Genomic DNA, 27,510 nt, shown 5'->3' with positions numbered 1-27,510 from the left:
CATGAAAGAACTGGGACATTTTCAGATTCCAGAAATTGTGTACAGATCCGTGCGACATTATCATGTTGAAACATGAGATGATGGCGGCGGATGAATGGCACGACAAGGGGCCTCAGGATCTCCTCACGGTATCTCTGTGCATTCAATTTGCCATTGATAAAATGCAATTGTGTTAGTTGTCTGTAGCTTATACCTGCCCATACCATAACCCTACTGCCACCATTAGGCACTCTGTTCACAACATTGACATCAGCAAACCGGTTGTGCAAACTGTTTCATCTGGGCCTGTTTCTTTCCAAAATCAATCAAGCACCTTACAGTGAAATGCTTACTTATAAGCCCTTAACCAACAATGCGGTTTTAAGAAAAAATACCAAAACAAGGTGAGAAATAAAAGTAACAAATAATTAAAGAGCAGCAGTAAAATAACAATAGCGAGGCTATATAAACAGGGTGTGCCGGTACAGAGTCATTGTGCGGGGGTACCGGTTGGTCGAGGTACCATAATTGCTGGACTATTAAGCGCACCTGAATATAAACTGCACCCACTGAATTATTAAAAAAGATGTATTTTGTACATAAATAAGCCGCTCTTGTCTATAAACCGCAGGTGCCTACCGGTACATTGAAACAAATTAACTTTACACAGCCTTTAAACGAAACACGGCTTGTAACAAAAATAAATAGGCTTTAGCGAAACACGGCTTTAATTTTTGTTACAACAGTAGCCTACCAAGAAAGTCATTGGTCACGATCTTCCTTCTGTGCACTGAAACCACTGAAGTCATCTCCTTCGGTGTCGGAGTTGAATAGCCTCAGAATTGCTTCATCCGATGTTGGATCGCTGCCCTCTTCAGCACGCAGCAGTCCAGCCTTTCGAAACCCGTTGATGATAGTGGACTTTTTGACAATACTCCACGCTGTCAGCAGCTCTATTTCTTTTTCCATCAGCCAGATCGATCACCTTCAACTTGAAAGCTGCATCATATGCATTTCTCCGTGTCTTTGCCATGATGAGGGTGACAAAATTACTACCGTAATCAGAATGATGGGAATTTGCTTAGATGTTCAGGAGTCTGATGGCTTGTTTTGAAGCCTCTTGGATCGAGACTTGAAGCTTCGGGCAAAGCTTGCCATGCGGAAGCAGAGAGAACAGTCTGACTTGTGTGGCTCAATTAACTTATAATCAACTGTGGGGGGAAAACCTGCTTCCTCCATTGTTTTCAGTGATGATTAAAGGCTTCCGCATGCTTCCCAGCCAAAACATTTCTAAAGAGTTTGCGGATATATTATGAGAACATTTTGAGGTTTAGGTCATTTTTTACAATTACAACAATACTGAATGAACACTCATTTTAACTTAATATAATACATCAATAAATCAATTTAGCTTCAAATAAATAATGAAACATATATTTAATTTGGTTTAAATAATGCAAAAACAAAGTGTTGGAGAAAGTAAAAGTGCAATATGTACCATGTAAGAAAGCTAAAGTTTCAGTTCCTTGCTCAGAACATGAGAACATGTTGCTGGTGGTTCCTTTTAACATGAGTCTTCAATATTCCCAGGTAAGAAGTTTTAGGTTGTAGTTAATATAGTATTTATAGGACTATTTCCCTTTATACCATTTGTATTTCATATACCTTTGACTATTGGATATTCTTATAGGCACTTTAGTATTGCCAGTGTAACAGTATAGCTTCCGCCCCTCTCCTCGCCCCTACCTGGGCTCGAACCAGGAACACATCGACAACAGCCACCCTCGAAGCAGCGTTAAGATTGAATCCCCGAGCTGACAAGGTAAAAATCTGTCATTCTGCCCCTGAACAAGGCACTTAACCCACTGTTCCATGGCCATCATTGAAAATAAGAATGTGTTCTTAACTGACTTGCCTAGTTAAATAAAGGTGGGAAAAAATGGCCAAATCAGTGTCCAAAAATACCGATTTCTGATTATGAAAATTTGAAACCGGCCCTAATTAATCGTCCATTCTGATTAATCGGTCGACTTCTATTGAAAACCCACAAATTGTCGCTGAGTTACAGTAGTTCTGCATGGAAGAGTGGGCCAAAATTCCTCTACAGTGACGTACGAGACTGATCAACAACTAAAGGAAGCGTTTGGTTGGAGTCATTGCAGCTAAACGTGGCATCGTTTTTCACACGGGGGTAGTGGGTGTTGCATAATTTTGTTTATGAAAAAATGAAATAAGTATTGTTCACTCATGTTCCCTTTATCTACTGCTAGGTTTTGGTTTAAGATCTGATAACAATCAGCATAAAACAATATGCAAAAGTAGAGAATTTAGGAAGGAGCCAATTATTTTCACAGCACTGTACATATGTATGTGGCTGTAATGACCCCACCTGAATCATTTTGCCTCTGTGACCTCTTCAGTCTCTGAGAAACAAGTACTGTTTTTAAGCCACAACCCATGCCTCAGTTACGGCCCGGTAGGAATTGGCCGCTACCCACCATTTGGGCCACAGCTGCAATAGGACAATGACAAGCCTCTGAATGATGACTCAGGAGTATTAAATCCAACTCTGCCCACTGCTCTGAGCCTCTGGCGCATCATTGCTCTCAGTGCCCATTCCTGATGCCCCATAATGCCACAGTTGAGCGCTTCCGCTGGGGTGTGTATCAAGCCACTGGGCGGAACTTGACTCTTTTGCTGATGCACATCGTAACCTAGGCATCATGTCAGTAACCTAGGCATCATGTCAGTTACTAAAACATGTCTAGATTCCCAGTGCTAACTAGCCCGCTCGTGGCACAATGCTAGCAAGCCAACTAGCCTGTCAGTAACCTATTAACAGGGCTCCGCTCCAGCCTGGCCAGTAAGTATGAGGTTAAACGCTTGTACTATAAACGCCCCCCAGCTCGCCGCTCTGTTCCGCACCTGCACAATCCAGGGAGGCCCATTGTGGCCATGCCGGTGGCTTCAAAGGCAAAACGGGCACGCTGTCAGTGCTGGCCCCGGTGTTTGTAATTCAGCATGCTCCCCTCCTTGGCCCTGGCGCTAGCTCTTTTGTTGTAGGTCCTACTCCGCCTATACACATGCTAATTAGTTTCATGTGGATTCAGGTTGGTGGTGGTAGTTGTAGCAGCAGTGGTGGTTGCTCAGAAGAAGGTGGGGTGGGGAGGGGAGCAGGGGGAAGACAGACCAGTTTTTCAGGTTCATAAAGCACTGGAATGAGTCACTAGACTAGCTGCTCTCTCCCTTTCTCTCCTCCGGGGGTGTGAGGGTGTTAGGCCGCACGCCGATCTGGCATCGTCTATGATTTCAGTGGCATTGTTGCACTAAAACAGAGATAGGTAACTTTGATAGGGTTGGGGCTCGTGTCTGTATACCACATAATATTGGCTCGAGTCTCAAATTCACTATCTTAACTGGGAGATATGTAAGTTGGGGCGACTAGGTGTCACCAAAAACTTTATTCATTCAATCTGCTTTGAAATCAGAAATAGTTTGCGTTATCACAAACGAGGTACTAGAGTAGTGAATTGATGTTAGCTTCAGCTGTAAGCTAGAAAGGAAAGTTAGCCTACAGAGGTGGAAGCTACCGGTATCATCTTGCAATCAAATCACATTTTATTGGTCGCATGCACATATTTAGCAGATGTTATTGAGAGTGTAGTGAAATTCTCACGTTGTTTTCCCCCACATTGTAAAGTGTTCTAGCCTGTGTTGCAAACGACAATTACGTTTCAACATTTATGCTGTGTTGCATTAGTCAAGTGGGTTAACGTCTGTGCAGCATAATTGGTGATGCACCCCAGACTCTGAGTGAGTGCAATGGTTCCTCGGGATAGGCTAGAGCTACCAATGAGTAAGTGGAGCAGGCACGGTGTGCTATAGCTAAGGGGACATCGGCTGCGCTGACTGACTTGATCCTCTCGATCAGTAGATTATTTATACTTTTTTTTAAACCTTTATTTAACGAGGCAAGTCAGTTAACAAATTCTTATTTTCAATGACGGCCTAGGAACAGTGGGTTAACTGCCTTGTTCAGGGGCAAAACGACCGATTTTTACCTTGTCAGCTCGGGGATTCGATCTTGCAACCTTTCGGTTACTAGTCCAACACTCTAAACCCTAGGTTACCTGCCGCGCCATGAGACACATTTTACAGTACCCAAAAAGTTCTAGATTCAAAGTACCGTAGTTTTGGTAAACCGTGCAACACCAGTGATGTTCCAGAACCATTAAGCATATCTTCATGTGTTCACCCAGGTATTTATATCTTAGCTTTATCTCCACTTTATTGCTTGAACTTGGCCTCTGGTGAGAATCTCAGTCAAAAGCAGTGTGGTAGTATTCAGCATGTATGTTGATTGTGTGGTACTAATGTTTGTCGTTGTTTGCTCTAGTTGCAGGAGTCGGTGAAGAGGAAGCTGGAGAGCGCCAGCTCCCCTGTTCAAGTCAACGGCTTCAGCGATGGCTACCCCCCGTCCAAGAAGTCCTGCCTGGACAATGACCCATCCAACGGCGGCATCCCCATGCACTCGCCTCTGGACTCCAAGCATGGCATCGGCGCTGACTCGCTCATACCCAACGGGATCCACCGGCCTGGTGGTGAGCCCGGTGGGGACTCCTCAGGGGAGCAGGAGTTCTTGCTCAAAGAGATGAAGCAGGAGCCCATGGATGACATCTTGCCCTGCATGCTGCCGTCAGGGGGCGGAGCCAGCAACAACCTCTTCCCTGACCTCAACCTCAACGAGCAGGAGTGGATGGAGCTCATGGAGGAGCTCAACCGCTCTGTGGCCTATGAGGACATCCAGGACATCCTCAATGATGGCTTCGAGGATCGCAAGGACTCCCCTGAGCTGGCCGGACCCACCCCAGGGACATGTGCACAGTCTGGGGGAGCAACGCAGGGAGGGGGAACCTCACAGGGAGGCCTCCTGCCTCCAGACCTGGCCAGCATTAAGACTGAGTTCTCCCCGGCCTCCGCTGCTTTCGAGCAAGACTCTGGCACCGGCTCGCCGCATGTTAGGCCAAAGTCATCGGGGCCGCCCATGCAGCGCTCACCGGCAGCGGCTACCACCACTGCCTCCTCCCCGGCCCTGTCCCAACCCCTCAGCCAGCAGCCTCCCCCATCCAGGCAACTCCCTCCCCAGAACCACCACCTCCCCCCGGGGCCCGTCTCCAAAGACCTGTCCCCTGCCCAGCAGCTCCAACAGCTAGCCGCACATCAACAGAGAGCCCAGCAGATGCAATCCCAGCTTCAACAGCAGCAACACGCTCAGAAACCGCAGCAAAACCAAAAACAGCAACAACCGCAGCAAGCACCCAAATTCCACACAACTGGATCCCTCCCTCAGTCTTGGCCCCCCCAGTCGGCCCCGTCTCGAAGCCCCCTAGGGGGCTCCTACGGCCTGGAGAAGCCCACCAGCCCCTCCCTATACCCCCAGGACTTCCCCAACAAGCCCCAGCTGATGATACCCGTACAGACCAACAAGGGCTCACCCAAAGCTGCAGCCGGCGGGTACCTGCAGCCCGGGGGCCCCCACCCCAACATGCTTGGCCACCCTGTCGCAGTACCAGGTGCCCTGCTCAGCCACCCTGCAGCAGCAGGCCCTGGGGGCCCGGGCTCTGCCATGCTCAACTACAGCAACACCAAGCCCCTGTCCCACTACGAGGCGGCGACCCAGGGGCCACCACGGGGCCCGCCTAGTGCCCAGAGCCAGAACAAGGCGGTGATGCTATCGCTTCTCAGGCAGCAGCAGCAGATGAAGCAGAAGCAAGGCCTGCCCTTCAGACCACACCTACCCCACGGCCAGGTAAGACTGCAGCTCATCCTCTACAACTCACCATGGCAAGTATCACAAGAGTTCTCATTTTTTAAACATTATTTCTATTTGACTAGCTTTGATACCATGGTGTTGGCTTAAAATGTATTCTATAGCAGAGTCAAAAGCTTAGTGATTAGAGTCCAGGATCCAAATAGAAACATCAATATCAGCACTCTACTGCACACATTCTGGTTTTTCATTAAAAAAAACTTCCATCCTATTTTTGGGAAGTTTTAGTCTTTCTGATAATGTTTAGGCTTTGCCATGTGGGTACAAAAATAGCAATCAAATATTTTCTTTATCAGAGGGTATCTTAACAGCTCGATTTGGCTCCTTTGCCTGTAAATGTTGACCAAAAAGGCCATTATTTTATGTCACATCTTTCATTGAGCATGATATTATCCTGATAAGTATCAGTATACTTCTTTAGAGGTTCCTACACAAGTACATTTTCAAGTTATCTGTATTTAAACATGCAAAATAATTAATGTATTGTACCCTTCTTTCACACCATGGGCTCAGATTGCTTTGCTTTGCTTACTTAAAGAAGGTCCCTCCCCCAATTGATACATTCTAACTTCTGCACCTCATTGGATTGTTTACAGACATGTCATCACATATTGTCATGTGTAGGAAATTAAACATTAACATTCAAGTCTTTGGCAACAGCTCTGTTGGACATTCTTGCAGTCAACATGTCAATTGCACGCTCCCTCAACTTGAGACGTCTGTGGCATTGTGTTGTGTGACACAACTGCATATTTTAGTGTGTTTTTTTGTTGTTGTCCCCAGCACAAGGTAAACCTGTGTAATGGTCATGCTGTTTAAACAACTTTTGTTTAATCAGGATTATCTTGGAAAAGGAGAAATGCTCACTATCAGGGATGCAAACACATTTGTGCAACGTTTTCTAGTGCATATGGAAAATTTGTCATCTTTTTGTTTGAGCTCATGAAACATGGCACCAACCTTTTAATTTTTTTTTATATAAATGTTGCGTTTTGTATTTTTGTGCAGTGTACATGTCCATGCATACCCTTTCAGGTAAAACATTAAATTCAGTGTTTGCCTTCTATTTAGCTAATTAATGATTGGTTATGCATAATAAGCTTCTAACTTATAGCCTCTCTTTTTTTGCACAATATGCACGCACCTCTGCTCAGCTGCCCTCTCCTTAAAAAAACACACCTTAGCTCTTGTATTCCCATGCAGGAAAAGCTAGATTACAAGAGTTTGCTGGACATTTGTTGTTGCATGTCTTCTACCAATAGACTGCTGAAGAGGGAAGCAAGCTCTTTTTTTGCTGAATGGTAAATACAGCATTCAATAGAACTCTCAGGTAGTTTGAACGAAGAGTGAATGCGTGATTGAGGTAGGCAGTTATTTGTTCAGACCAATAACCAATCTTAGTGAAGAGAAGTGAAAGCGTCTAATTCATGTCCTATATTATTCAACTGTCATTAGAATGATGAAGAGGAGGACAATGCAACTTATGTAATTGTTGAAGGTGAGGAAGGGATGAAGCAGAGGGAGAAAGAGGTAAGCTAATAATGGTAAATATTATGAAAGGTGTATATGTGCGTCCGCCTACTAATTATACAAGTAGGCCCGATTTCAGAATTGAAATCAAATTTGCTAGCCTACACTTGTGACTTTGTAGGCTGCATGTGCTGCACCAGAATCCTATGTTGTCTTCTGATTTATCATGGTTTGAACGATGTGCGTAATTCCAGTCCGTATAATACAGTACAGTAATACAGTTCACACAAAAAAAAAGATCTACTGGAGCTAGTTGGCTATATGTTCTCCTGAGTAAATAAATGTATCTAAATCTATGGGCTTATGTTTTTCTGTTGTGTGTAATGTGCAGTAGCCTATCATATATATGTATTGGATAACGGCACAATCATTTGGGCTTTTTTTGGGCTTGGGCTCATTAAATGTCATTCATGTTGGGCTCATGAAATATATTTAATATGTGGCTCATCAGGCTCAGGTAGCATCAGATTTGAATTTGTATCTAGACATATGTTCTTTTGAATGACACTTCCGGGTTTGGCTCGAAATACCGGGTTACCCGGGAGAAGTGATTTATTCTCTGGTTGGAGCACCCTACTTGAGGGCAACGATGTGCAGTAGAGGATTAGGCTATATTAGCATTCTGAGTAACTGTTAAGCTAGATGTCAACAAGTGTATACGAAGGACTTGGACTTGGGACATGACTTGGTTATGGTCATCACCCAAGCCAAACTTTCATTTCACACTGTGTGACTGGGAGAGTTAGAGCCATCGACATTCCCAACAAGGGAAAGGCTCAACGCATGTTTTATGCTGACATCAGCAAATAGCATTACAACTGAGGCATAAAGAACATTCCAAGGCCGTGTTGTGTTCACACACTCCCCCAGTGCTACAATGCTGGTGAATGACGGGAGTCTCACGTCGAAGCAAAAACAATGGTAAACAATAAGGGCTTGTTAAAAATGAGCAATGGAGTTGTCTGGGTTGCCCTTACAGTTTAAAAGAACGGCTCCAAAGAAAGACCTCTTGTTTTCAACATTTTTTTCTTGCGTAAAGAACCACAGACCAATTGATAGCCTAGATTAGCAATAGCATTACTTTTGGTAACATATGGTCAACACATACACATTATTTGATTGTACTGTAAATTTCTTGCATTCACTGCATTTTAAATTACTCTTACTGAAGTTGTAGGCCTCTTCGGCTAATTGTTTTTGACAACCTCGCGGATGAAGCATACTGCTTGTAGGCCTAGTTGATGGTGATTCTAGGGCCGAGAAGGTTTTTTTGTTAGTCAACAAACACAACCCCACACACTGTCCTCAGTTTTTGTTCTTACAAGTCTGGCACGGACCCCATGGTTCCAAAGGACTGTGTGTGTGTCTGGGTCAAGCAGCTGGTTGCTAAGGCGCTGGCGTGCAGGCTCCCACGGGGGCTTGGGTTGTGGTGGAGGGGGGGACCGGGGAGGGGACAGCCATGACAAAGCAGCCTTTCATTTATCCCTCCCTCCCTCACTCATGTCCTCACCAGTGTATTTTAGGAGTAGCCCCCACCTTCCTCTCAGTACTCTCTCTCTATTTAAATATAGCTGCTGCTAACCCACTTGTATTTTTTCCTTTCTCGCGAGAGGGACTCTGTTCCTCTCTTCCCCCTCAACTGTGTCTGTGGTGTGTGGACGGACCCCTGCTGGAGCTCCAGGCCTCAGGCTAACCCCTGATATCTCTGCCCAACCTTCCAGACGTTTCTATGGAGGTGGTTGCCACACTGACTAAGCTCAGGCTAAACACTGGTTGTTCCATCTTGGAAATTGTTTCGGTAGTTAGAAACAATTAAGATTTCCTGCAACATTTTGTTGAAATATAATTTGATCTCAGAAAATGGGCTAATTGATTTCGACCATATGATACCAACAGGCTAAGAGAGTTTCTATCTACATGCCATCAGACTGCAGAGCAGTTGAACTGGACTGACCACCTGCTTTGATTCTCTGAACCTTAGCTCACACACACGCATGCATGCATGCATGCATGCAGTGCATTCAGAACGTTTTCAGGCCCCTTCCCTTTTTTCCTAATTTTGTTACGTTACAGCCTTATTCTAAAATGGATCAATAAAAATACATCCTCAATCTTCACACTACCCCATAATGACAGACTCTAAATTGAGCTCAGGTGCATCCGGTTTACATTGATAATCCTTGATGTTTGTACAACTTGATTGGAGTCTACCTGTGGTAAATTCAATTGATTGGACATGATTTGGGAAGGCACACACCTGTCTATATAAGGTCCCACAGTTAACAGTGCATGTCAGAGCAAAAACCAAGCCATAAGGTCGAAGGAATTGTCCATAGAGTTCCGAGACAGGATTGTGTCAAGGCACATGTCTGGGGAAGGGTACCAAAATAATTCTGCAGCTTTGATAGGTCCCCAAGAACACAGTGGCCTCCATTCATAAATGGAATAAGTTTAGAACCACCAAGACTCTTCCTAGAGCTGGCCGCCCGGCCAAACTGAGCATTCGGGGGAGAAGGGCCTTGGTCAGGAAGGTGACTAACAACTCTATGGTCACTCTGACAGAGCTCCAGAGTTCCTCTGTAGAGATGGGAGAACCTTCCAGAAGGACAACCATCTCTGCAGTACTCTACCAATCAGGGTTTCATGGTAGAGTGGCCAGACGGAAGACACTCCTCAGTAAAAGGCACCTAAAGGAGTCGGACCATGAGAAACAAGAATCTTTGGTATGATGAAACCAAGCTTGAACTCTTTGGCCTGAATACCAAGCATAAAGTCTGGAGGAAACCTAGCACCATCCCTACGGTAAGTCATGGTGGTGGTGGCAGCATGGATGGAAACCTGCTCCAGAGTGCTCAGGACCTCAGACGGATGAAGGTTGACCTTCCATCATGAAGGAGTGACTTAGGGTTAAGTCTCTGAATGTCCTTGAGTGACCCAGCCAGAGCTCGGACTTGAAACTGATCGAACATCTCTGGACAGACCTGACAATTACAGTGCACCGACACTCCCCATCCAACCTGACCGAGCTTTAGAGGATCTTCAGAGAAGAATGGGGAAAATCTCCCCAAATACAGGGCTGCTTAACTTGTAGTGTCATACACAAGAAGACTCAAAGCTGTATTTGCTGCCAAAGGTGCTTCAACAAAGTACAGAGTAAAGGGCCTGAACACTTTTTAAACATTTCTAAAAACCTATTTTTGCTTAGTCATTATGGAGTATTATATGTAGATTCTAAAATCAATTTTAGAATAAGGCTGTAACGTAACAAAATGTGGAAAAGGTCAAAGGGTCTGAATACTTTCCTAACACTGTTTACACTGGGTGTACAAAACATTAGGAATACCTGCTCTTTGTATTAAATAGCTTTTACCTGGTCAGTCTATGGTCCCTTACTGATGTCACCTGTTAAATCTGCTTCAATCAGTGTAGATGAAGGAGTTTGGCGGGTCATGTATCAGAGGACACATGACTCGACCTCCGCCTCTCCTGAACCCGTTGGGGAGTTGCAGCGATGAGAAGATATTATTTATGAAAAAGGGGGTAACGTGTCTCCCCCCCCCCCCCCCCCCCCCCCCCCAAAAATAAAATACATGGTCCCAGTACCATGTAAGCAGTCTATGGACAAGGTACACTCCACGACCAAGAGTATGTGAACACCTGCCTGTCGAACATCTCATTCTAAAATCATGGGCATTACTATGAAGTTGGTCCCCCCACTGCTGCTATAATAGCCTCCACTCTTCTGGGAAGGCTTTCCACAAGATGTTGGAACTTTGCTGTGGGGACTTGCTTCCATTCAGCCAAGAGAGTTAGTGAGGTCGGGCACTGATGTTGACTGATTAGGCCTGGCTCCCAATCCGCGTTACAATTCTTCCCAAAGGTGTTCAATGGGGTTGAGGTCACGGCTCTGTACAGGCCAGTCAAGTTCTTCCACACTGATCTCGACAAACCATTTCTGTATGGACCTTGCTTTGTGCAAGGTCAGTGTGGAAGGCACTGTCATGCAGAAACAGGAAAGGGCATTCACCAATCGGTTGCAACAAAGTTGGGAGCACAGAATCGTCTGTCATTTTATGCTGTAGCTTTAAGATTTCTCTAAACTGAAACTAAGGAGCCTAGCCCAAACCATAAAAAAACAGATTTGTCTGCTGGACTGCCTGATGGTAAAGCATGATTCATCACTCGAACACATTTCCACTGCTCCAGAGTCCAGTGGCGGCGGGCTTTACATCACTTCAGACAATGCTTGGCATTGCACATGGTGAGGCTTGTGTGCGGCTGCTCGGCCATGGAAACCCATTTCATAAAGCTCCCGACGAACATTTGCTTCCAGATGCAGTTTAGAACTAGCTAGTGTGTTGCAACCAAGGAGAGAATTTTTTTCGCGCTGTGCGCTTCAGTGGTCCTATTCTGTGAGCTTGTGTGGACTAACACTTAGCGGCTGATATGTTGTTGCTCTTAGACTGTTACACTTCACAATAACCGTACTTAAAGTTGACGGGCAGCTGTAGTAGTGTAGAAATTGTACAAATGTTCTTGTTGGAATGGTGGCATTCCTATGGCGGTGCCACGTTGGAATGCACAGCTCTTCAGTAATGCGATTCTACTGCCAGTGTTTGTCTATGGAGATTGCATGGGAGTGTGCTTGATTTGATGCAAAATAGCTTAAATCACTAATTTGAAGGGGTGTCCACATATTTTTGTGTATATGTAGTGTATGATAGCATCCCATGCTTTGGTTTTGTTTACCTTCGCTTACTTTTTAGTATTTGTGGCACAAATCTATTGCAAGTCGATGGTACCTGTATTAGCATTTTCCTTTAAGTCCTTTATAAGTATCATTTGAGTTATACCAGGTATTCACAAACTGGGGTACGCGCAATGCTGTCGTGGGTACGACATATAACAATGTGATTTCATATACAGTGGGGCAAAAAAGTATTTAGTCAGCCACCAATTGTGCAAGTTCTCCCAAGTAAAAAGATGAGGCCTGTAATTTTCATCATAGGTACACTTACACTATGACAGACAAAATGAGAGAGAAAAAATCAGATTGTAGGATTTTTTAATGAATTTATTTGCAAATTATGGTGCGCGCCGCCAACCCCGGACAGGAAGATTATGTCAGTGACTCAACCCACTCAAGTAACTCATGGAGGAGCACCAGTAAGCCAGTGACTCAGCGCTCGTAATAGGGTTAGAGGCAGAGAATCCCAGTGAAGAGAGGGGAGCCGTCCAGGCAGACAGCAAGGGAAGTTTGTCGCTCCAGTGACTTTCCGTTCACCTTCACACCCCTGGGCCAGACTACACTCAATCATAGAACTTACTGAAGAGATGAGTCTTAAATAATGACTTAAAAGTTGAGACCTTGTCTACATCTCTCACATGGGACGTGTAGGTATGTACGCAGGACCAAATCAGAAAGATGGGGTTGGAGCAAGCCCATGTAAAGCTTTGTAGGTTAGCAGTAAACCTTGATCAGCCCTAGCCTTAACATGAAGCCAGTAGAGGCTAGCAATATGTAATATTGTAATATGATCACATTTTTTGTTCTAGTCAAGATTCTAGCAGCCGTGTTTAGCACGAACTGAAGTTTAGTAGAGCATTGCAGTAGTCTAATCTAGAAGTGACAAGCATGGATTAATTTCTGTTTTTTGGACAAAGTTTCAGATTTTTGTAATGTTACGAAGCTGGGGGTGGGGGAAGTTGTCCTTGAACTATTCTTATGTTCGTCAAAAGAGATCAGGGTCCAGAGTAACGCCAAGGTCCTTCAATTTTATTTGAGGTGACTGTACAAACATCAAGATTAATGGTCAGATCCAACAGAAGATCTTTGTTTCTTGGGACCTAGAACATTTGCCCTCATCCACTTCCTTATGTCTGAAACACAGGCTTCCAGGGTAGGCTATTTTGGGGCTTCACCATGATTCATCGGAATATACAGCTGTGTATCGTCCACATAGCAGTGAAAGTTAACATTGTTTCCGAATGACATCACCAAGAGTTAAAAATATATAATGAAAACAATAGTGGACCTTGAGGAACACAAATGTACAGTTGATTTGTTAGAGGACAAACCCTCCACAGAGACAAACTGATGTCGTTCCGACAGATAAGATCTAAACCGGGCCAGAATTTGTCCATGTAGACCAATTTGGGATTCTAATCTCTCAAAGAATGTGGTGATCGATGGTATCAAAAGCAGCACTTAGGTCTAGGAGCATGAGGACAGATGCAGAGCCATGTTCTTCCGCCATTAAAGGTCATTTTCCACCTTCACGAGAGCAGTCTTAGTGCTATGATGGGGTCTAAAACCAGACTGATGTGTTTCGTATACATTGTTTGTCTTCAGGAAAGCAGTGAGTTGATGCGCAACAGCTTTTTCTAAAATTGAGAGGAATGGGAGATTCAATATAGGCAATAGTTTTTTTTTTAAGCATTTTTTTTAGTCAAGGTTTGACTTTTTCAATAGATTATTTATTACTGCCACTTTTAGTGAGTTAATATACAGCTCCCTATCCACAGGATGTGTATCTATGTTCAACATTGGACGGCCAAGCACAGGAAGTAGCTCTTTCAGCAGTTTAGTTGGAATAGGGTCCAGTATGCAGCTTGACGGTTTAGAGGCCATGACTATTTTCATGAATGTGTCAAGAGATACCAGATTATACAACTTGAGTGTCTCCATTGATCCTAGGTCCTGGCAGTGTTGTGCAGACTCAGGACAACTGAGCTTTGGAGAAATACGCAGATTTAAAGAGGAGTCCGTACTTGGCGTTCTAATGATCATGATCTTTTCGTCAAAGAAGTTTGTGAATTTATCACTGATGATGTAAAAGCCATCCTCTCTTGGGGAATGCTGCTTTTTATTTAGCTTTGCGACCGCATTCTCAATTAGGTGGAAAAAAATAGGATGACGATATTGCACTGTACTGTCTTTACAAGCTAGTCTGAAGACTTCCAGTTTGGTGTAGCTCTGTTTCCGTTCCAGCTTGCTTCAGGGCTCAGGTATTTTCTATATACCAGGGAGCAAATTTCTTGTGGCAAGTGTTTTTTGTTTTTAGGGGTGCGACTGCGTCTAGGGTGTTTCGCAAGGTTAAATTTAGTTCCTCAGTTAGGTGGTTAGCTGATTTTTGTACTGTAACATCCTTAGGAAGGTGGAGGGAGTCTGGAAGGGCATCTAGGAATCTTTGGGTTGTCTGAAGATTTATAGCACGACTTTTGATCCTTGGTTGGGGTCTGAGAAGATTATTTGTTGTGATTGCAAATGTAATAAAATGGTCCGATAGTCCGGGACTATGAGGGAAAAACATTGAGATCCACATAATTTTTCCCATCGACAAACTAGGTCCAGAGTATGACTGTGGCAGTGAGTAGGTCTGGAGATGTGTTGGACAAAACCCACTGAGTCGATGATGGCTCCGAATGCATTTTAGAATGGGTCTGTGGAGTTCTCCATGTGAATATTATCTGCCATGACTAGAGGTCGACCGATTATGATTTTTCAACACCGATATCAATACCGATTATTGGAGGACCATAAAAGCCGATACCGATCAATCGGGCGATTTTTATTTATCTGTAATAATGACAATTACAACAAGACTGGATGAACACTTATTTTAACTTAATATAATACATCAATAAAATCAATTTAGCCTCAAGTAAATAATGAAACATGTTCAATTTTGGTTTAAATAATGCAAAAACAAAGTGTTGGAGAAGAAAGTAAAAGTGCAATATGTTCCATGTAAAATATGTGCCATGTAAGAAAGCTAACGTTTCAGTTCCTTGCTCAGAACATGAGAACATGTTGCTGGTGGTTCCTTTTAACATGAGTCTTCAATATTCCCAGGTAAGACGTTTTAGGTTGTAGTTATTATAGGAATTATAGGACTATTTCTCTCTATACCATTTGTATTTCATATACCTTTGACTATTGGATATTCTTATAGGCAGTTTAGTATTGCCAGTGTAACAGTATAGCTTCCGCCCCTCTCCTCGCTCCTCCCTGGGCTCGAACCAGCAACACAACAACAATTAGCACGCGCTAACTAGCCAGCCAATTCACTTCGGTTACACCAGCCTCATCTCGGGAGTTGATAGGCTTGAAGTCATAAACAGCGCAATGCTTGACGCACAACGAAGAGCTGCTGGCAAAACGCACGAAAGTGCTGTTTGAATGAATGTTTACGCGCCTGCTTCTGCCTACCACCGCTCAGTCAGATACGTGTATGCTCAGTCAGATTATATGCAACGCATGACACGCTAGATAATATCTAGTAATATCATCAACTGTGTGTAGTTAACTATTGATTGTTTTTTATAAGATAAGTTTAATGCTAGCTAGTAACTTACCTTGGCTTACTGCATTCGCACAACAGGCAGCCTCCTTGTGGAGTGCAACAAGAAAGAGGCAGGTCGTTATTGCGTTGGACTAGTTAAGTTTGAACGATTGGCTCCCCCGAGCTGACAAGATGAAAATCTGTCGTTCTGCCCCTGAACAAGGCAGTTAACCCACTGTTCCTAGGCCGTCATTGAAAATAAGAATGTGTTCTTAACTGACTTGCCTAGTTAAATAAAGATTAAATAAAGGTGTAGGGGGGAAATAAAGGGAAGAAGAAAAAAAATCCGCCCCAAAAATACAGATTTCCAATTTGTTAACATGAAATCGGCCCTAATTAATCGTCCATTCCGATTAATCGGTCGACCTCTAGCCATGACTACAAGATCAGATAGGAATTCAGGGAACTCATTAAAGAACGCTGTATACGGCCCAGGAAGCCTGTAAACAGTAGCTATACAAAGTGATTGGGTAGGTTGCATAGATTGCATGACCAGGAGCTCAAAAGATTTAAAAGTAATTTTGGGGGGGTAAATTGAAGTTTGCTGTCATAAATGATTGGAACACCTCTGCCTTTGCAGGATGAGTGGGGGATATGGTCACTAGTGTAACCAGGAGCAGAGGACTCATTTAACACAGTAAATTCATCAGGCATAAGCCATGTTTCAGTCAGGCTAATCACACATCATCTAATCACAAAAAATTCAGAGATTTCCATACCCAACTATAACATTTTCCGTCAAGATACAACTGCCAAAGGGGGAGGAGTTGCAGTCTACTGCAGAGAGCCTGCAAAAGTAATGTCATACTTTCCAGGTCTATGCTCAAACAGTTCGAAATTCAATTTTTTTAAATTACTCTCCAGAAATAAGTTTCTCACTGTTGACGCCTGCTATCAACCCCCCCTCAGCTCCCAGCTGTGCCCTGGACACCATCTGTGAATTGATCCCCCCCCTAAACTGGGATATGCTTAACACCCCGGCAGTCCTACAATCTAAACTAGATGCCCTCAATCTCACACAAATCATCAAGGAACCCACCAGGTACAACCCTAAATCCGTAAACATGGGCACCCTAATTGACATTATCCTGACCAACTTGCCCTCCAAATACACCTCTGCTGTTTTCAATCAGGATCTCAGCGATCACTGCCTCATTGCCTGTATCCGCTACGGGTCTGCGGTCAAACGACCACCCCTCATCACTGTCAAACGCTCCCTAAAACACTTCTGCGAGCAGGCCTTTCTAATCAACCTGGCCCGGGTATCCTGGAAGGATATTGACCTCATCCCGTCAGTTGAGGATGCCTGGATATTCTTTAAAAGTAACTTCCTCACCATCTTTAATAAGCATGCCCCTTTCAAAAAAATTTTGAACTAAGAACAGATAAAGCCCTTGGTTCACTCCAGACCTGACTAACCTCGACCAGCACAAAAACATCCTGTGGCGGACTGCAATAGCATCGAATAGTCCCCGCGATATGCAACTGTTCAGGGAAGTCAGGAACCAATACACGCAGTCAAGTCAAAGCAAAGGCCAGCTTTTTCAAGCAGAAATTTGCATCCTGTAGCTCTAACTCCAAAAAGTTCTGGAACACTAAAGTCCATGGAGAACAAGAGCACCTCCTCCCAGCTTCCCACTGCACTGAGGCTAGGTAACACGGTCACCACCGATAAATACATGATAATCGAGAATTTCAAGAAGCATTTCGCTATGGCTGGCCATGCCTTCCTCCTGGCTACTCCAACATCAGCCAACAGCCCCCCCGCAGCTACTCGCCCACGCCTCCCCAGCTTCTCCTTTACCCAAATCCAGATAGCAGATGTTCTGAAAGAGCTGCAAAACCTGGACCCATACAAATAAGCTGGGCTTGACAATCTGGACCCTCTATTTCTGAAACTGTCCGCTGCCATTGTCGCAACACCTATTACCAGCCTGTTCAACCTCTCCTTCGAAACATCGGAGATCCCCAAAGATTGGAAAGCTGCCGCGGTCATCCCCCTCTTCAAAGGGGGAGACACCCTGGACCCAAACTGTTACAGACCTATATCCATCCTGCCTATCTAAGGTCTTCGAAAGCCAAGTCAACAAACGGATCACTGACCATCTCGAATCCCACCGTACCTTCTCCGCTGTGCAATCCGGTTTCCGAGACGGTCACGGGTGCACCTCAGCCACGCTCAAGGTACTAAATGATATCATAACCACCACCGATAAAAGACAGTACTGTGCAGCCGTCTTCATCGACCTGGCCAAGGCTTTCGACTCTGTCAATCACCATATTCTTATCGGCAGACTCAGTAGCCTCGGTTTTTCTAATGACTGCCTTGCCTGGTTCACCAACTACTTTGCAGACAGAGTTCAGTGTGTCAAATCGGAGGGCATGCTGTCCGGTCCTCTGGCAGTCTCTATGGGGGTGCCACAGGGTTCAATCCTCGGGCCGACTCTTTTCTCTGTATATATCAATGATGTTGCTCTTGCTGCGGGCGATTCCCTGATCCACCTCTACGCAGACGACACCATTCTATATACTTCCGGCACTTCCTTGGACACTGTGCTATCTAACCTCCAAACGAGCTTCAATGCCATACAACACTCCTTCCGTGGCCTCCAACTGCTCTTAAACGCTAGTAAAACCAAATGCATGCTTTTCAACCCTTCGCTGCCTGCACCCGCACGCCCAACTAGCATCACCGCCCTGGATGGTTCCGACCTAGAGTGGACATCTATAAGTACCTAGGTGTCTGGCTAGACGGCAAACTCTCCTTCCAGACTCATATCAAACATCTCCAATCCAAAATCAAATATAGAGTCGGCTTTCTATTTCGCAACAAAGCCTCCTTCACTCAAACTTACCCTAGTAAAACTGACTATCCTACCGATCCTCGACTTCGGCGATGTCATCTACAAAATATCTTCCAATACTCTACTCAGCAAACTGGATGCAGTTTATCACAGTGCCATCCGTTTTGTTACTAAAGAACCTTATACCACCCACCACTGCGACCTGTATGCTCTAGTCGGCTGGCCCTCGCTACATGTTTGTTGCCAGACCCACTGGCTCCAGGTCATCTACAAGTCTATGCTAGGTAAAGCTCCGCCTTATCTCAGTTCACTGGTCACAATGGCAACACCCATCCGTAGCATGCGCTCCAGCAGGTGTATCTCACTGATCATCCCTAAAGCCAAAACCTCATTTGGCCACCTTTCCTTCCAGTTCTCTGCTGCCTGCGACTGGAACGAATTGCAAAAATCGCTGAAGTTGGAGACTTATCTCCCTCACCAACTTCAAACATCAGCTATCTGAGCAGCTAACCGATCGCTGCAGCTGTACATAGTCCATCGGTATATAGCCCACCCAATTTACCTACCTCATCCCCATACTGTTTTTATTTTATTTACTTTTCTGCTCTTTTGCACACCAGTATCTCTACCTGCACATGTTCATCTGATCATTTATCACTCCAGTGTTAATCTGCTAAATTGTAATTATTCACTCCTATGGCCTATTTATTGCCTACCTCATGCCTTTTGCACACAATGTGTATATATATAATTTTTTCCCCTACTATGTTATTGACTTGTTTATTGTTTACTCCATGTGTAACTCTGTGTTGTCTGTTCACACTGCTATGCTTTCTCTTGGCCAGGTTGCAGTTGCAAATGAGAACTTGTTCTCAACTAGCCTACCTGGTTAAATAAAGGTGAAATAAAATAAATGATCAGTGATTAGTTAATTGACTATAACTGGCCTGGAAGTGGGGGATCTAACATTAAGTAGCCCTATTTTGAGATGTGAGATCACAATCTCTTTCAATAATGACAGGAATGGAGGTGGTCATTCCAGTGAGATTGCTGAAGTGAATACCGCCATGTTTCGTTTTGCCCAACCTAGATCGAGGCACAGACACGGTCTCAATTTGGATAGCTGAGTTGACTACACGGACTGTGCTAGTGGCAGACTCCACTAAGCTGGCAGGGTGGCCTGCACCCTATTTCATTGTGTAGCTAGAGGAGTTAGCCCTATCTATGTTCGTAGAAAAGATGAGCGCCCCCCTCCAGCTAGGATGGAGTCTGTCACTCCTCAGCAGGCCAGGCTTGGTCCTGTTTGTGGGTGAGTCTCAAAAAGAAGACCAATTATTTACAAATTCTATCTTTTGGGAGGGGCAAAAAACAGTTTTCAACCAGCGATTGAGTTGTGAGACTCTGCTGTAGAGCTCATCACTCCCCTTAACTGGGAGGGGGCCAGAGACAATTACTCGATGCCGACACATCTTTCTAGCTCATTTACAATCTGAAGCTATGTTGCGCTTGGTGACCTCTGACTGTTTCATCCTAACATTGTTGGTGCCGACCTGGATAACAATATGGATGGCCAGATTGCAAGCAAGAATTACAAGAAACTACCATGTGGGGTATTGTAAGTGGATCATTTCATCTTGTACTTGAGACAATGTCTTGTTTTAACTGATTTCATCTCGATACAAATTCTGCTAAAATTCGGTAACTAACCAACAACTGACTTGTTTGAGACAAGCTCATTGTGCAAATTGATTCTAGATTTTCAATAAATATTGGAGACTAAATATGGCTTACCTGCTGTCAACAATCTAGGACAACCCTGTCTGTTATGCTTCACTATTTTGGATCACTCCAATATTTTTTCCGCTCTGCGATGGAGGGATACGTCCGAGGTGAGGATTTACAGATTGACTCCCGTGTACAGCTCTGTCACGGCTGGAGTCGGCCCCTATGTATAGACCCTGTGGCCACTTCACACGTTCTTACATTTTCTCGGCGGACGTCCGTATGGTTTGAGGTACAAACTTTCTGAAGTTTGCTTGGTATGTCACTGGTAAGTGTAATATCTTGCGTGGAAGTATACTCACTGGCTGTTTTCAGCCTGGAGCAGCTGGTTACATGTCCAGCCCCGCCTCTTGAGTGCGCCACTTGCTGCGTGCGGTTGATCTGTATCTTCCGCCCGTGTTTTGTCGTATACTTGTGTTTCGTTAGCGTTACACTACTACTTTGTGTGCATCAATTAGTATGGTGGCTCTTGTTGCCACAAACTGTAATTTACCTTACACAACTTGCCTACTGGCTTGTTCAATGTGTGTGTATGTTGTGAATTGCTTTAACATGCTGCTCCCCGCCCTGTTGGCGCAGATTCTCTGCTAATTACACTGCAGTTTTTATTTTCTTGTTCTTTTCCCTGTAGAGTAAGAGTATCGTAGTGGGCTTTCCACTATGTTGAGACATTAACTTTAGAGTTCTTTTAAGGAGTTACTCCATCAAATGGTGCTATTTTTACTTGCTTGGATATTAAACCCGGCTAAGTAATATTGCAGTTGGCGAAAAACAAAAAAATGATTTCAATCCATTACCTGGTTGCGTTTTTTTTTTTGTCTGCCTGCTTTTCCCACTCGGGTCTTCCCTGTTCTTTTTCACAGCTACTGGGTAATTTATCCCTCACCGGGTTCCTATTCTTTCAAGCGGGTCACGACATAAGCTCTCTCAGGATGTCGTTCCCCTGCTCCGTGGCCTTGTTGGCTTGGCTGAGTTTATGGCTTCCATTTGTGACCGGTGTGATGGTGGCATCCCCCTGGGGTTCCGCATACCTTATGTATGCACTGCCTTGGTTTGAGCCACACAGAAAGGGTGGTGGAGCGCCATACCTATTTTGTGTGGTGTTGTGTGGCCTACAATCTGGTGCGATTGTTGGCCATGCGCGACTGGGTCGGCCAGGCTCGGGCTCAGCCTGGGGACGAGCTCCCTCCCTCAGGAGTGGTGCGTCAGTGAGCTGTAAGTCCCTCTACTGGGCCCAGTACCCCTCCCAGGAAGCATGGCTGGGGGCACCACAGGCAGAGCCCATCTGCTGCCAGTCCTGTACGGAGGCAGGAGTAGGACTGCTTGGACCATCACAATAATATGAGCCTCTGTGACTAAAACCGAGTAGTTTCTGGCAGCCATTTCCTCAGTGTCCAGCCTCTTGTACTTGGACCACATAGGTGGATTGTATTTATCATCATTAGTCATTTAGGTCAACATTGGATTATTCAGAGATCCTCACTGAACTTCTGGAGAGAGTTTGCTGCACTGAAAGTAAAGGGGCTGAATAATTTTGCACGTCCAATTTTTCAGTTTTTGATTTGTAAAAGTTTGAAATATCCAATAAATGTCGTTCCACTTCATGATTGTGTCCCACTTGTTGTTGATTCTTCACAAAAAAATACAGTTTTATATCTTTGTTTGAAGCCTGAAATGTGGCAAAAGGTCGCAAAGTTCAAGGGGGCCGAATACTTTCGCAAGGCACTGTATTGGAGTGATCCAATATAGTGAAACATAACGAAGGTTACGTATGTAACCACGGTTATGTGAGCTATATGGATTGCTCCAATCCTCTACAGTGCCAGAGGCTCCGTAGAGGGTTGCCAAACAACAACCCAACGATATCGATGCAATCAATTAGATTTCAACAAAATAATGTTTCACGAATGCTAATCTTATCTGTTTCAGAACAGTCTGAGACGGTGGGGGTCAATCCTCTTGTGCTTTTTGAGTTGGAACAACCCACTGAAAAATATGGAACTGTGGTACTAACAGCTGGTCAAGTGAAGCACTTATTCAAACTGAAGTTACACAACCACGTTCTTCATCAATAAATTTGATTAGCAAGTGTTTTAGGTCAAGTTTGAGTGTTGGTTGGAATGCTTTTCCCCTCTGCTTTTACATCCAATTGTATTTATCCCCAATGCAAAGGACCAATATTTCTCCCACTTGTTTAACTGTACCCAAAGCCTAACCTCACTCAACTCACTCCCTCCCTGTTCTTCTGGTGGACATAACCACAACATTTCCCCCATTTTTACTTCCGCAGGAGCAGAACCCGTACCCCACCACAACACATGGCCCTGGACCCGGCAACGCCATGGCGCCCCAGCCTGGGGGGCCCGGTAACGGCCTGGCAAGTAACCATGGCAACGCAGCCTACCTGTCGGGGCAGGCAGCGGTGGCGGCGGCGCTGAAGCAGCAGCAGCAGCAACAGCAGCAGCTGATGGAGCAGCAGAAACAGTTTCTACTGGGCCAGAGGCAGCAGCAGATCATGGCCCAACAGGTAAATGCCTGGGGTCATGTACTGTAGGTTCTTGGGTACTTAGTATGAATAATCTGGGTAAAAAAAATTCAAACACAGGCTTTGTGGCTTATTCACATAACTGGTTTCAACTTTTCCAATGACTATCAGCATGCTGAGTCAATACAGGATCTGTCTATGCTACCTGTCTGGACTTGCTAGTGCTGCATAGCCCTGAGTAAGCAGTATTCTAAATGGTATCTATTTCTAACATAAACACAAGGGGGCGCCATTTGTCTGCATGTATTGTGAATTGTTAGATACTACTGCATTGTTGAAGCTAGGAACACAAGCATTTTGCTACACCTCCAATAACATGTATGTGACCAATAAGATTTGTTTTGTAGAAGTAGCTTATGACAGTTTCGCAGTAGGTGCTTTTATCTCTGATTCGTCTAAAAGAGAATGTATGGGGAGGAACGTCAGTCATGTGTATATGCATGACATGTGCATTCTCTATGTATGGTTTCTGTGTTTCAGGAGAAGCAGCGTCTGCAGCAGGAGCAGCAGCTCCAGAGGCACCTGACCCGGCCCCCTCCCCAGTACCAGGACCAACAGAACCAGCAACCTGGAGCACAGAACCCCTTCCAGCAGCAGCAGGTCGCCCAGTTTACAGGTAAATAAGACCCCGCGTCACCAGCGTTTACCCCTAATGTAGCATGGGCCCTCCAGCCCCATTAGACCTGGGCCCTCCAGCCCCATCAGACCTGGGCCCTCCAACTGTTGCTGGAGGGGGAAAAAAAACCAACCCTCCAGTAGGTTTTCAATCAAACCCCAGTTGTAACGAACCTGATTCAGCTAATTAAAATCTAATCATCAAGCTTTGATGATTTGAATCAGCTTTGTAGTGTTAGGGCAAAACCAAAATGTGCATCCCTTGGGGTCCCGAAGACCGAGTTTTGGAATTGCCGGGTTAGGGATAAGAGTGTGATTTTTGGAACAGGTATACACCTCAGCCACAGCCAAACTCTATACCAGTGCTTACACTTCCATTTCAATTTAATAGGAACCCTTTGGAAATGTTTGGTTGTGTGGGAGGTTTACTCAAATGATGTGACTCACACAGAACAACTCTATGTTTGACAGTAAACAAATAAACCTCACAAGTGCAAATGTTGCTTTCGGTGAATCATTTGAATGGCAAACTAGTAATAGGGTCTAACGTGTTCTCTTGTCTCTAAATACATTTGCCCATTTGTTCCGTGTCTTTTGAGAGAACCGCTGTCTCAATGGTTGCTTTCCTTGCCTCCTTTGATTCTATAATGGCATGAAAATCATGTGGTTGACCTTGTCGATTGCTATCTGCATTCATGAAAGAATGGTGATGGAGACATGGAGCCGTTTTAAGAATATTGAGACACAGATTTGGTCTTCTTAATCAATACACTCATTATAGATGGCATATTCCATAAGGATTACACATTTTTATTAGTTTTATTGTGACTCAAAGCTTCTTTTGCTTCTCCCTGTAGGCTCTTCTCAGCCAATGGTCAACGTTGGCTCGCTGGGGGGCCCCGCCCCTGTAGCTCAGCGAATGTTCCCCCAGACACAACAAGGCATGATGGGCATGACCATGGGCCAACAGGGAGGTGGTGGCCCCACACCTGGTTCCCTCCCTGCTGCCAGCCAGGCCGACATGAGCCTCTCCTCTTGCGGGGGCGTTATGGACTCTGCCTTACAGCAGCAGGTACTCTACAGTAACATGAATATGCACCCCTCCCAGCAAAGTTCAATGCAGAGGCAGCCCGTAGGCAACATGGGCGCCCCCTACAGACAGAACATGCTAGCCCAGCAGCAGCACCTCAAAAACCAACCCAACGCCGCCCTGCTGAAACAGCAGCAGCAGTTAGCCAGACTACCCGGCTCCATGCCCAGTGGCAACATGCCCAACACCATGCAGAGTGCCCAGAGCCAAGCCTGGCAGCAGCACCAGGTCATGCAGCAAGCCATGGGTGCCCAGCAAACTCCATCCAGCAACGGCGGACTCCCGCCCAATTCCTTTGTCAACTCCAACGCCTTCCACATGCAGCAGCAGACCCGCATGCCCAACAAGATGCCTGTTGGCAACACCCCCTTCGGCGCCAATGCCAACGGCAGGCCCATGGCCGCCATGAACCCTGCCCAGCAACAGATGATGCAGCAAGCCCAGCAAAGGACTGCAGCCAACCCCCAAGTTTCCCTTGAGCAGCCCTTAGGGCAAGTCTTACCCAATCAGCAACAGACTCAGCAACAGCAGGGTTCCCAAGGCCAAGGGGTGTTACCGGACCTGGGGGCCTTCAGTCAGCCGCAGGGGGGGCGTTCGGTCAGCCAGGGGCTCCAGTGCAGCCAGCAGGGCTACCAGATCAACAGAACTGCCAACCAACAGCAGCAGCAGTTGCCGTTTGGCTACAACACTGGATCGGGGGCTAGCAGTCTGCCCAGCTTCCCCGGGGAGGGTGACCTGGTGGATTCTCTGCTGAAAGGACAGAGTACGCAGGAGTGGATGGATGATCTGGATGAGATCGTTCACCTTTTCCGGTCAGTAGATTAAGACTGAGAGGACAAAGAGCCACTTCAGACAATTGGGACTTCAGACGACGAGTTGAGAGAGTGAAAGTTGGTGTATTAGTTCCAAGCCAATTGCCAATGAAATGCAGGAACAGCGAGTGTTAGTAATGGAATTCTGTTACTGTTCTGACACTGCTAGGAGACTGTAATTCTCAGTATTTTGTGTACTGTGAATATACAGTACACAAGGCATATATAATGTTAAGAGAATTAATGATGGTGCGCAGGGCCAAAACCCATGTGATTCCTATTGGAGTATTTTTTTTTATTTTTTTTTTTCCCAGGACTCGAAGACTTATAGAGTACTCTACTACTACTACTACTACTACTACTACTACTACTACTACTACTACTGAACCTGTGGCTCAGTGCTAAACCACTGAATCAAGGGTGAACCGAATGCTCCACACACATACACACACACACAGCCTCTTCTGCTTTGTTTGAAGTTGCAGCCTTCAATGCAAATATATGCTCGGTGTAGCAGAGGTGAGCTAGTAATACATTCCCCCTATGTAAAAGGTTTGTGGTAATACACAAGAGTTTTTGTTCACGGTCTGCTCATAAATAGACCTGTGCCATTTCTCCTCTACTCTCAAACCAATGACTAGGTGAGCTAAAGAAACTCAACTGTGGTGGCCATATTTGTTTGGTTAGCCAGTGTCCGTTTGTTGCTAAGTGGGGACCCATATGTTGAACTGTCTGAAGTCTTTGATTTGGAGACCAGACTGTTTCTCCGTTTTAGAGTTGTGCAATTACCCCCAATGTAGGTAGGTTTCAAATGTAAAGTGACAAATGGGGAACTTGTCCCCACGTCTCACACATACACTTTTGAGTGATTTCTTGTATCATGTTTCTAAAATGGTCTCCCTTTAGGTTCCTTACCATGTTTGACCAGTTTACACACTAAAATCACTGTCTTTATTAAACATCCAGCCCACTGTAATTTCAATAACCAAGCTAAAAGAGAAGATAATGTACGGATTTGTCTTTAGTCATGCAGCTTTTATTTTATGTTAGTGGAAATCATTGCCTTAAGACACATTGCAGCCATTATTTTTTGCCATAACCTTGAATGACAATACAGCCTCTTGAGTTGGGATATTAGATTTTTTTTAAATTCCATCCTTGTTTGTGTCAGGGGATACTTGTAAATTTGTATATTTGTTTTGTATGCATTTCCTATTGTTTTTGCCGAAGATATAGCTTATTTTTATATGTATATTGCAGCTGATTTTTGTAAGTATTTTATACTTTTAATATGGTTCTCTGTAAAACAAGAGTATTATGTGAATATAGTTCTTTAGAAACGGACTCTGCGTTTTGTATTTTTGTGCATGCTTGAATTCTAACTAGGTTGCATTATAGTATTAATATTAGGTGCCAACGTAAGTAAAATCATGTCCAACATTGGATTCACATTATCACATTACAGTTAATCATGATGTGATGGTTGATTACTTTCTTCCATCTGTTTTCTTGTCCTTGTAATTATTTTTGCATCAAGTAGCACAGGAAAGGGGAGCTCCACTCTTTGGGGGCCTGACGGACGAGTCGACACACTTTTGCCCTAGTTGACACACACCTGACTCCAAATATCAAAAGATCAAGGTGTTTAACCAGATGTAATGGCTAGGGCTGGGCAAATGTGTGACTGACAATAATCAGGCCCCCGAGGGCTACTCATCCCTGATATGGCATAGTATCTATGCTGATAGTCTAGCTAGACATGCAGTGTATTTGGACCCCTCGACTTTTTCCACATTTTGCTACGTTACAGCCTTATTCGAAAATGGATTCAATTGTTTTTCCCCCCTCAATCTACACTCAATACCCCATAAAGACAAAGTAAAAATAGGGTTCTTGGTCACCTCCCTGACCAAGGCCCTTCTCCCCCGATTGCTCAGTTTGTCCGGGCGGCCAGCTCTAGAAAGAGTTGGTGGTTCCAAACTCATTCCATTTGAATAATGATGGAGGGCACTGTGATCTTGGGGACCTTCAATGCTGCAGGCATTTTTACGGTATCCTTCATTGTGCCTCAACACAATCCTGTCTCGGGGCTCTACGGACAATTCCTTCGACCTCATGACTTGGTTTTTGCTCTGACATGCACTGTCAACTGTGGGGCCTTTTATGGACAGGTGTGTG

The 27,510-nt window shown here is 44.8% G+C and overlaps 1 protein-coding gene across 3 annotated transcripts in view; it reads left to right on the top strand.

Annotated features, from left to right (window-relative positions):
• Window positions 1-26,676, top strand: part of LOC109905260 (mastermind-like protein 1) — a 34,473-nt gene extending 7,797 nt beyond the window's left edge. For 2 of the 3 annotated variants that reach the window (XM_031790212.1, XM_020502535.2), the window contains 4 exons: window positions 4,376-5,788; window positions 22,561-22,797; window positions 23,296-23,431; window positions 24,288-26,676. In XM_031790212.1, the coding sequence (XP_031646072.1) occupies window positions 4,376-5,788; window positions 22,561-22,797; window positions 23,296-23,431; window positions 24,288-25,345 (2,844 nt within the window). In that variant the 3' untranslated portion in view covers window positions 25,346-26,676. The remainder of the gene's footprint in view (window positions 1-4,375; window positions 5,789-22,560; window positions 22,798-23,295; window positions 23,432-24,287) is intronic. The other variant, XM_020502536.2, reaches the window with a different exon arrangement.
• Window positions 26,677-27,510: the final 834 nt, after the last annotated feature.

This window comes from Oncorhynchus kisutch, linkage group LG15 (genome assembly GCF_002021735.2).
Source record: "Oncorhynchus kisutch isolate 150728-3 linkage group LG15, Okis_V2, whole genome shotgun sequence".
Lineage (NCBI taxonomy): Eukaryota > Metazoa > Chordata > Actinopteri > Salmoniformes > Salmonidae > Oncorhynchus > Oncorhynchus kisutch.
This window is presented reverse-complemented; position numbering and strand designations above follow the sequence as displayed.